The sequence below is a fragment of the Oncorhynchus keta genome, chromosome 36 (genome assembly GCF_023373465.1).
Source record: "Oncorhynchus keta strain PuntledgeMale-10-30-2019 chromosome 36, Oket_V2, whole genome shotgun sequence".
NCBI lineage: Eukaryota > Metazoa > Chordata > Actinopteri > Salmoniformes > Salmonidae > Oncorhynchus > Oncorhynchus keta.
In genome coordinates, this window is record NC_068456.1 from 25984625 (window position 1) to 25996558 (window position 11934).

At 41.8% G+C, this 11934-nt stretch overlaps 1 protein-coding gene across 3 annotated transcripts; it reads left to right on the forward strand.

Moving 5' to 3' along the window:
- Positions 1–514: 514 nt before the first annotated feature.
- On the forward strand, positions 515–9552 carry scdb (stearoyl-CoA desaturase b). Of its 3 annotated transcripts, none has more exons than XM_035754589.2 (6): positions 515–684; positions 961–1201; positions 2282–2412; positions 3649–3854; positions 5986–6218; positions 7075–9552. In XM_035754589.2, exons 2-6 carry the CDS (start codon positions 976–978, stop codon positions 7272–7274), a joined length of 996 nt encoding a protein of 331 aa, XP_035610482.1. In that variant the 5' UTR covers positions 515–684; positions 961–975; the 3' UTR covers positions 7275–9552. The 3 variants fall into 3 exon arrangements, with proteins under 3 accessions (XP_035610482.1, XP_035610480.1, XP_035610481.1); XM_035754587.2 differs by having other exon boundaries at positions 517–684; positions 927–1201; XM_035754588.2 differs by having other exon boundaries at positions 517–684; positions 932–1201.
- Positions 9553–11934: the final 2382 nt, after the last annotated feature.

The window sequence follows — 11934 nt, forward strand, 5'->3', positions numbered from 1 at the left end:
AGAGAAAATACAAGCAGAAGAGCATATGTAAACCAGGGGAAAAACGCACTAACCTCCCCCGTGACCCCCCCAAAAAACACAACCCTCCCCAAAGCAAAAAAAAAAAAAATGGTTTGACAACCCTCCCCTATTTTGGACCACCCCTGCCCCAATCATTTGTATCTGTCCCTAAAATGATGTATCATTCAACTCCCATCACCCCACATCCTCTCCAATGACCAATTTATGGAAAGGTTACTGCTGGGCACTGACTTTGGAAAGGTGGTGTCTGTCTATCTAACTAGACTACGCCTATAAAACAAACAGCTATCCGAACATTGTGACACAAGTTGTGTAATTTGTGATCACATAAATTAACATGAGCGCGACTGTAAAGAAACAAACAGAAAAGGGGTGGGTGGGTGGTGTTATCTGGATGTCTTTCAACATTTCACTGCCAGGGGTTGTAAAATAAACATCAGATACGAAGGCAACCAATGAAACGATTAGGGTAGAAGTGGCATCAAATGCCCCTCGACCAATTGCAGTCTTTAAAACGAGGTCTGAAGATGAAACTCAGCAGCAGGTTAGGTAAGCGGAGTCATCACTACGAGTAGAGCTGACAACGCGTTCAATTGTCAACTTTCGCCCGAAGAAGCCATCTCCGCGTTGTGCGCATTTTTACGATTCTCTTCATACCACGCAGTAAGTTTTGTATTTGATGCCAGTTGATAGCAAATGATGTGTTCGTTTTAGAGTAGCCTTATGCTATCCTAGCATTGCAACCAGTGATGCTTGCCCACCAGGAAATCGAGCACGCACTTTAATCTAGCTGCTAGCACGCACTTTCACCGTGTGAAGTGCGTGCTCGATTTCCTGGTGGGATGGACCATGATGCCGGTGTTTGTCATGTAAACTGAATAGCTAGCTATCTGTCCTCTTTTAAGTATAGATCTCGTCTCAACACTGGGCACGTTACAGAATTCTACAGCAAAAATGACAGAGACGACAAACCCCAGCAAGCAACAAAACGGAGATGCGGTGATGCCAGAAACGTCGACGAGGGATGATGTTTTTGATGATAGTTATAAAGCAAAAGAGGGCCCTAAACCACCGATGAGACTGGTGTGGAGAAACATCATATTAATGTTTTTATTACACGTTGGAGCGCTCTATGGACTGATGCTCGTGCCCTCCGCGTCGGCCCTGACTCTGGCTTGGAGTAAGTATCACCATTTACTTAATGTGCCATTTTATTCAAATGTTATTGTTCCGCTTGTATCGGTTTCGACGCCCTCTTCCTCGTTAAAGTTGTTGGTCTACGCAGCATGGTTTTATCTGGTCGACCAGCGACAAGAGAATGTGCTGAGCCGGGTGATGCATTTGTGAAGTAGGCGTTTGGTGGTGTTACACCGACATGTTGCTACTTGCCCGCCCTCCTATAAGAATAGTGTTGAATGTTGGTAAATCTATTTCGGGACACACCTACTCAATATTTTCCCCATGGAAATAACAAACAAGGGCCTATTTGGCGACTTCTCTCGTATTATATAATATGTAGCCTAACAGTTTATGGACCATCTATCTTCAATTGAAGACACTGCTCATAGGCTAGGCCTACTGTGGTGCAGATGGAGAGAGACTTTTGGAATGTGTGGCCTGAGGCACGTCTGTTCTAAATATATTTCTGAATTAGAAAATAGCTGCACCCATCTTTATTTGCTTGTTTAGACATAGGAAAAAACGTGCAGGGGTTTTAATTCTGTTTTTGTGAGAATAGTTGGAATAGATAGACAGAACACATGACTTGGATTATACTGTAACGAATACTGAACAACCAAAACTGTGTTTCCACTGTTGTCTCTCTCGCTCTAGCTCTCATATGCTGAACTGCATATTATTCCATTGGGCAAGACAAAGAACAATCAGCATTCCAATAGACATTCCATTGTGAGGCTACATGGCACCACAACAGAATGTCTCTTCTTTGCTGCCTGGACCAGTTGGATGTCCCAGGTTCTCACATCCTAAGCAGCCTTGTGTGACTGCACATAGAAACACATTCAGCAGTTTTACAACAACAACCCTGAGAGTAGACATGCATGCATATGTGCTGCCATTGCCAGTTCCCAACAGAAATAACTATATTAACTAGGCAGGGATGGGGAACAGGCATGGGACATGATGTCCCTTGTAACTACTAGGAGTCAAATGTCTTTGTGTGTTTCACATGATTCTGTGTGTGCGAGCCAGACATGGGTGTCTGTATATCTAGCCTAATCTCTCTCTTTCTTTCCCCTAGCTGCTTTGTGCTTCTTGCTCAGTGCCCTGGGTATAACTGCGGGGGCCCACCGCCTCTGGAGTCACAAGTCCTACAAGGCCTCCACCCCTCTCCGAGTCTTTCTGGCCCTCGCTAACTCCATGGCCTTTCAGGTAAACAAAGGAGAACTTTTTGAATTGAATCAACTTTATTGAACCCCAGAGAGGACACAGTATAGGACTCCTACAGGGACAAAAACAGACACAGGCATACACACACATCATAAACTTGAAGGCTAAACTTGTGTGATCAACCAACATGGCTCTCCCAAAACACCAAGGTTCTTTCTCGAGTGTAGCTTCAATTAAAAGGCCTTTATTGTGTTGGTGTGTCTGTGAGGGAAAGTTAGAAACAGCAGGACAGAGTGCCAACGATTTAGCGGCTTTAGCCAGCCTTCACCAAAAAACATCAACACAAGCCTACTTATCCAAATTTCATACAAAATCTCTTTGTGAAATAGACCCAATTTTATTCTAGAAATCTCCAAAATTAGATGTATGAAGTGACCATCATGTGGCCCAATGACGACCTTACAAACTGATGACTTGATTTAAAGAAGCAATCAGGTTAAGGGTTTGGTTAAAAAAGGTCTACTCTAGTCCCCACCAATAACAACAATTTAATTAATGAGTGACCCACTGTGCAATATGCTGGTATATAAAGTATGATTGAGTGTTAACAAATTTCCACTGGAATTAACGATTGCATTTAATCTGAGTGGGCGTTGCCTGTATAATCTGCTTTGTTGTGCTGACTGACTGATGCTGCCTGTATAATCTGCTTTGTTGTGCTGACTGACTGATGCTGCCCGGTAATCTGATGGTCACCTCTTAATACACATTGTCTATTGAACTGTAGTTCTCTACTATATGTTTTCTAGGTGTATAAATGCATAGTATACTGTGCATTTATACTTAAGTATATTGTGTTTAAACCCTCTCTCTGGTGTTGTTCCCATACATATTAATATTAGTGTGTTCTGACATCTCAATTGCTTGTAGAATTACAGCATGGAGATAAATACATGGTTTATCTCTATGGTACAAAGAACAGAAATGGGACAGCACTCCAGTAAATATACTTAAATGTACATTTTTATTGCCGAACGTTCGGGTATGAGCCTTTCAGCTTGCATGACAATCAATGTTAATGGTTATCTCTATAGTAGAAACACCAGAACTGTGGATCTAGGGCCAAACCGTATATCAAGCATCTCAGAGTAAGAGTGGTGATCAGGTTCTCCCTCCTACTCTGAGACGCTTGATACACATGGTCCCAGATTCCTGTGTTGCTTTTCTGTTGGATATAAGTGGCTCCTAAACAACCACATCACCATTTATTTCTTCCAGAACGACATCTACGAGTGGGCGAGGGACCACCGGGTTCACCACAAGTACTCTGAGACAGACGCCGACCCCCACAATGCAGTGCGGGGCTTTTTCTTCGCTCACATTGGCTGGCTGCTCGTACGCAAGCACCCCGACGTCATCGAGAAGGGCAAGAAGCTGGAGCTGACGGACCTGAAGGCAGATAAAGTCGTCATGCTCCAGAGAAAGTAAGATGACAGTTTTCCAGTCTATGCCCTGTACTGTCCTAGTTCCATGCCTTTCATCTTATATACCACTCAGGCGACACGTTTGTCAAAAGTTGCTCATGGTAGTGAAAACAGTTTTTGGATGGGTGACCCCAGCGAGAATCGAACTTGCGATATTGGTATTGCAAGCCCCATGCTTTACCAACTGAGCCACACAGGATGGTATATTGTCTGTTGGTATATTGTCTGTTTGTATTATCTCCTGTAAAGAGTTTATTTATGATGCAATGCACATTTCTGTGAAAACAGATAAAACGTTATCTTAATACTTAAAGATATTGCTTTAGAGAGATTGCTGCTCCTCAAATGTGATCTTTTGATAAAGTCTTTGTTACGTCAAGCTATCTCCGTCAACGTTGTTATTTTATCACCTGTCAACTTTATCAAAAGATGACATTTGGGAGCAGCAAAACTGAGCCACATTCCCTTTTTCCATGTATTGGATCTTGTTCTTGGATGTGTGTAAAACCCTCTCCTTTCATAAGAACAGTTATACCCTCAGACCTCCAATTATGAACTGTTTGTTTGTTTTGAGGAACTGGATTCTTGTTGTACTTTAAATAAAATAATCTACATACTGTAGCTTGCTGTCACCTTTCAGTTGGAAGTATTTAAAAAAATAAAAAAAAAGGCCCAATGCAGCTGTTTTTATCTCTCTTTCTGGGTAACAATTAAGTACCTTGCTGTAATAGTTTTCCATTAAAACTGACAAATAGCTTTTTAACAAACTATTTCTCAGCAAGAATTTTGCTAGGACTGTCTGGGAGGGGTCTAAGTGTGAGGGGAAAACTTAAAACTAGCTGTTATTGGCAGAGCTGTTCGGAACTGTCTATTAACCAATTTACCGGTCTATTATTGGTCTATTAACCAAGCCGAAACTCCCTCCCATGTAAACAGGCTGATAAGAAGGTCCTGTGTAGATTATATTTTCAACCAGAAAGTATCAGGAAATAACACTGATCAAAATTGTTCACACTTTTGCAGTGTTAGTTTCATCAGCTGTTGTACAATGTGAGACAAAACACAGTAAAAACATAATTTTTGACTGAACTGGGCCTTTTTAAAGGTGTTGTCCCTGCCAAGGCCTTTGGCAGTACCCTTGCTTTGAATCATGCAGTGTTATAGCTAGAAGCCTATTTGCATTCTGGGAAAGTTGCACCAAACCTCCATTGGCAGTGGCACGGCACAGAATGTACCACAGAGGGGCAATTGAACACTCATTGAACACTTGAAAGACCTCTGTATAAAATCCACCATAGAAATCGGTGGTTACAGAATGAATGTCACATCAAGATTTGGACTGCATGTGACAAGTGATCAGATGATGCCATTGAGTTTTGCATTTCCCCTCTCCACCATATATTGTCAATGCAAGATAATCAAGCAACCCAAACCCGCTGTGTTCCACATTATTGTACGTGTGTATGTTCTGTGAGACCAGTTACTTGTCAACCCAGTTACTCGTCAACGTTTAGATTTATTTGAATGCATGACAATATCTAAGGTAAACCAAACTCTTGAGTGCTCCACACAAATGTTTCATTGTTAGGACCAGGTGCTTTCCTGATCATGTGGTTAGCTATACTTCTGTGTATGTTGCATGAGAGTAGCCCCAGTAGCTTGACTGTGCTCTCTGCACTGCTGCTCTCTGAACCAGTTTCCCCATTCTAGTCACGACCACAGGAAGTGGTAGTCTGGGTCGCGGTGGCCGTGATGGCGCTGGTGGCTGATCTTTTGATAAGAGCTGTCATCTCTGCCAGGACCTCGATCAGGCCATACCCGCACAAAGTATAGTGACTGGCTGGCCATTGGTCAACATGCAGCGGGTGCTCTTGGATGCAGTCCCAAACTAGTATCGCCACAGCTCTTGTAGAAAAGGGTAATTTAATATATGGTGGTAGACACAATCAACTGATCAGAAGATTTTGTCCAAATGTGTTTTTTTATGTGGACTGAGAAGTAGGTGTGACGTACCTCTGTTTATGAATCTAGGTGCTTGGGGTGGTGACTTTTCAGCGTTAGTAACTATGTTTAGATTCAAACAATGTCTCTTTTCTCAGTATATCTCTAACGTCTCATCTCTGCCCTCTAGGTACTACAAGCTGTCTGTGGTCCTGCTGTGTTTCCTGGTGCCCATGTGGGTGCCTTGGTTCCTGTGGGATGAGTCCCTGTGGGTGGGCTACTTCATCCCGTGCCTCATGAGGTACGCTCTGGTGCTGAACGCTACCTGGCTGGTCAACTCTGCCGCTCACATGTGGGGCAACCGACCCTACGACCGCAACATCAACCCCAGTGAGAACCGTTTTGTGGCCTTCAGCGCCATCGGTAAGCCTGGATCATCTTTCTCTTTAAAGGGAGTGAGGGGAGATCCACTCCAGTGTTGGGATCAATTCACAATTCCATTTAAATTCCAACACAATTTTATATGAATTATCACTCATTATAAACATTTAGGCTTGCTTAGATTGATCTTTTTGCACAGGGGGCAGTGGCTTGTATTTCGCAACCAACCCCGGCACTATAAAGTGTTCTTTATAGCGTAAGAAAGGCTCGGACCGTAGAGATGTATGTATAATAAATTAATGCAGGTTTCACAATTGGAAAATCTGAAATGGCACCCTATTCCCTATATAGTGCACTACTTTTGGGTGGAGCTATACTTTTGGCCAGAGCCTTGCACTCTATAAGGAGTGTAGACACAGCCAATGGCCATTTAAATAATTTTGGTGACCCCACTGCAGTTCACACCTGACTCTGAATACCAATGTTCTACTGTTAGCCTCTTGTCTGTAGGAGCTGCCTGTTTGTCAGCTATGAAAATCATGCTTTAGTTGAATTGCTTAAAACAAGTGGGAATTGTAAGATACTTACAGCTCTGGATTTAGAGGGCTGCTGTAGTTGGTGCATGTTTTTGAGTCATCTAATGCTGGTTCTTCAAGTTGGAGACTATAATTAACTTTGTTGAATCATGTGTTTGAGTACTATCCTCCCACCAAGACTGAAGTTATCCAGCCCTGTTGTGGAACCTGTGCTTTAGTTGACATATCACCTGTACTCTTATCAAATCATGTTTTCAAGCCTATTGGGGGGAAAAGTAACTCTCATAGATGCACATCGGCCTGTTGGTCTTTTTAACATTTTTATTTAAAAAAATGCCCTGGTCTCGTGTCCTTCCTTTCAGGTGAGGGCTTCCACAACTACCACCACACCTTTCCCTTTGACTACGCCACCAGTGAGTTCGGCGTCAAGTTGAACATCACCACCGCCTTCATAGACCTCATGTGCTTCCTGGGCCTGGCCAAGGACTGCAAGAGGGTATCCCGCGACCTCATCTCGACCCGCGCTCAGAGAACCGGTGACGGCAGCCACAAGACTGGCTGAGTAATGTTGTCTCAACCGCCTCAAACTGTTACGGACTTGATAAGACCGATACCAGATATGTTAAAACGGGCCAAACCAACGAAAGATGGAAAGATTGTAGCTGTAGTAAATTGCAGCGATGATGATGATGGAGTTAGTAGTGCTGCACATAGTAGTGATCAGACCAGGTTCATTGATGTTTCATTTCTGTATTATTAGTTAAAAACCTATTCCTGAGTTCCTCAGACTAATATTGGCTTTAAAACGGTCCTAGACCTTTCAGTAAATTGTGTATTTTTTTATGTTGTGTTTTTGAAATGAATGCTGTGTGAGGTGACTATTAGCCAAAGTGAGCTTATAGAGTGGCAAGGCTGGGCATATTGGCACAGACACTGGAAGAGTCTTGATTAGAGAGTCTTGTTATCTGTGGAATAGCCTGAAGTGTGTGTGTGTGTGTGTGTGTGGCGGAGCTAGACACATTACACCAACCAAACTACCTGCCTGTGCCATCTGTGCACCAACAATGAAGATGGAAGAACATTAACCTCTAATTTATTCATGTGCTATTATTAATTAACCCTCTGTGGCACTTTTGAAATTGTTAAGTGAAAAAAAATAAGGAGTTTGGGGTTTCTTGACATGAAGGCGAAGCAGGCAAGTTTTGTTTTGATCACGTTTCGTTCAATTCAGACAAAAAATAATCTCTATGTCAGGATCGATCTCTCAATCAGTCGCGCTTTGCTGACGTTCATTTCATAAGTGTGGAGTAGTCTTAAGTCCTGAGAGAAGTCCAACTTTTGTCAAGTTCAAAATGTAAGTTTCTTGATATTTTATTTGTTTTATCAAGGCACCCACCTTCAGTCTGATTTTTACCGTAAGCTGCTGTTGAAACAGCCCTACCTACTTCATAGTCAAAGTACTGTTTTAGCTGTCATTATATACCAGATCCTATTCCATATAAGCTGGCATAGAAGTTCACTTCTGCTGCGGCATTACACATGAAAGCACCAGTGGTCTCCTCCTGTCCAAGTTGCTCTTAACAGGAGGATGAAGGAAGTTCTCCAAGTTTCAAATGGCACCCTATTCCCTATATAGTGCACTACTTTTGACCAGGGCCCAATGTGGGCTCTGGTCATAGGTGGTGCACTATATAGGGAATAGGGTGTCATTTGGGACGTACATAAGGTCTCGGGGTCATTTGTGTATAAGATGATTTATACCTCTGGTGTGGGTGAAGGTGCCTGTGACTTCAGTTGGTGTTTATTCCCATCCTGCTTCACGGAGACACCTCTGCACTGAAATGTAGTGAAATGACATACTGATCAGTCTTTATTATACAAAGAAATACTTGTTTGTATTTATTTTTTACTCTTACTGCAGTTGAAATAGGAATATGGGACTTCTGTCTCCCTTCTCCAATAGGACAATGTGGAAAAAAAGAGGCTTATGAGAGCATTTGCGTACGTGTCGCCTCTCGATATCTTGAAGAAAAATATTTTGTCAGGACTCGCCCAAGATGCCTTATGGAAGTAATGTTATGTACTTTGCTTGTAGACATGGACATGTCTAAAAAAATATGGATGCAACATAGGGGAGGGAAAGAAAGCGCCAACAATTGATGTCCAACCAAATGAACACTCTAGGAGTGATCGTGAAAAACTATAGGAATTCCACTTTCTAGGAATGAGAGATTTGCTTTGGTACCGGGGTTGTTATTTAATGACTGTCTTAAAAAAATATATTTATACTTGAAAGAATATCCCAAGATGCAAAAGTACGTGTGTCTGTATGTATGAGAGAATATTCCAAGATGTACCGTATGTGTGTCTTATGTATGAGAGAGAGCTAGAGTAACGGATAGCACTTATTTAAATTGAAAGTAAAAGGAAAGACCATATGATTTGCATCTAGGGATATTCTTTCAAGTATCAGAAGATTCTGATGAGGAATTAGGAATCAATTTTTGCATAATATTTCAATGAATGTTTTGGCTCTGAAGAAACAAGATTCCAGATTAGTTATGAACTCATCAAATTGTAATAATATTTGTCGCACTTTGGTCTACTTTTTTCAGTGCAATTATTTTGTACAGTGTTAACTTCTTGAAGTCTGAATGCCTTAAAAAAAACTGCCGCATTTATTTTCAAGGAATGTTTTACCCACTGTATGTACCGTAAATAAACCAAATTTTCTACATGTTGGAAAGTATGTTCTGCTGTCAGTTTTGTTGTAATTCTGTAATCTCTCTGTTCCTAATTGAATAAAAGACATGTCGTTGTCTTAGCATTTACTGGTCCCATCCCAGCTGCATTGTCTCAGTAATTGTTCTGCAAAGTGACTGGGGTGCAAAGTGCCCACCGTAGATCATTTAAAAAAATTATATATTGCAATGGGAAATGTTGTGCAACAAAAACAAGTGTTTCTTATTTGTACAATTCCGGTTAGTCTCTCCCACTTCCGCACATTTGGTTCCTAGTGAATACAACCCTGATGAAGGTGTGCTGTGTATGCAGCATAATACTGTGTTACTCTCAACACTGCCTAAAGTGATTATAAATTAAACTCCAGCTATCATAGAAGACCATTCTCTGACTGGCCTTGTCCTCGCTAGATGGGTGGATGCTGTTTGACTATTCTGTGACCTATTCTCACAATCTTTCTTCCCCTTACTAAATCATGGTATTTTAGACTAGAATTTAATTTAAACTTTATACTATCAACATGCAACACCAAGTACAGAAAAATACATAGCACTTGTATAGCTCCTTTGAATGTGGTATTTACCTATCACATTGCTTATTCAAAACCTTAACCTGACCGCAGGCCTCTGAAACTAAAGGTTTGGTGTAATTAGTCGGTGTGCCTGCTGACAGACAACATGCATACCAGTCGGCCTAAGTGTTTTTCATAAGGACTTGAAGTTCTTGTTTGCTGACAGATGTCATCACTTCCTTAAACAGTCGTTTCAAGATTGTGTGTTGGTCCCCTGGGCTCCCTAGACTCATTCAGGTTGAATGCAATTTGCTCTTTCAATCACTCTCCCTCTCCAGCTAACTCACTTTCCCTCTCACACACATCCTCTGTCTCTCTCTCAGATCGCTCTCTCTCCACCCCTATCTCTCTCTGGACATGATGTGCTTGCTTCCTGTTTCTTCACATTCCTCTAGTTCCTCAGCCAACTGCTGATCAGTTCCATATTGTGATGGACTTGCATGACTCACTCACCTATTGAAGCTATCTCACAACGTCAGGCCGTGGGCGCCTGCTATGCATGTCCTCTCTCCAGCCTACACTGAGCAGCAACAAGACACTGCTTCCTTTTAATCTGATCCGTTTTATCTGATCGTCGTCTTCTGTGTGTGCCAGAGTCTTGGTTTATCTATGGTATTGTGCTTCAGCCTCTGCTAAATGGGTTCATTTTGGTGCATTGACTGATCGTGAGTTGAATGAACCGTTCTGATAAAGCATGGACGCAGACGGCTAAAATACCGGTTTCAGTTTGGCAGTCGGCCAATTTCTCTTCAAAAACGAACATATCTGCACCCCCTACTGGAGAATATATTAGTGAACCACTGAAAATGATCTCTCTTCTCAGATCTAAATAAGTCCAACTAAATACATTTACATTACATTTAAGTCATTTAGCAGACGCTCTTATAGACAGGCTAATTATTTTAGCCTGGGTACCTGTATGTTCAGCTAACATTCCACTCCTTGTACTATACCTGAATGGCCAGTTTGAGCCTGGACAGTGAAGAGTTGGCCTATGCAAACATGGTCAGAGTCTAGTCCAGACCTGGGTTCAAATACTATTTGAATCTTTCAAATACTTTGAGTGTTTGCTTTAGTCTGCCTGGAGTGCCAGAGTTTGTACTTTTGAGACTGCTATTGGTTTCATTGCAACAGGCAAGCTCAATCAAGTACAGCTAAAGTATTTCAAATATTTTAAATAGAGTTTGATCCCAGGTCTGCTTCAGTCCAGTTGCAGTGGGTGTCCCTACCACAGCACCACGTCTGTCTGTGAGCTTGCCTCCTTGCCCAGTGGTCTGCTGTCAGACTCAGCCCAGCTCCCAGTGACATCACCCCTCTCTCCATTGGCTGCCTGGTGTCAGACCATCCACTGCTCTGCTCTGTGTGTAACACTTGTGTGGTCATCAGGCTGACAGTTTTAGCCTTGCACTGTCAAACTCTGATCTGCTTTGCTGGACAATACTAGGTCTAGGCTACAGTAGCCTACTGGTAGAATATTAGCCTAAAAAATAGGATGGCAAACTTTTTTATTTTACATATTTTTTTCTTAACTAAACAGGGTGTCTTGCCTACTGCTGGAATATTAGAAAAAAAGTAATAATTGCTAACTGTTTCCTTCAATTGTAGTATGGTATAATAAAACCACAGCAAAGCTTCTGAGGAACTTCTAAATCAGGTTCTTTATTTTTATCTTATCTATAATGATGCCTAGTCACTTTACCCTGCCTTCATGTACATATCTACCTCAAATACCTCGTACCTCTGCACATTGATCTGGTACTGGTACTCCCTGTATATAGCTTGATTATTGTATATTTTATTTGATTCCAATTATTTTACTATTTTATTTGCATTTTTAAACTGCATTGTTGGGAAGGGCTCATACGCAAGCTTATCCCGATAAAGTTTACACCAGTTGTATTTGGTGTAT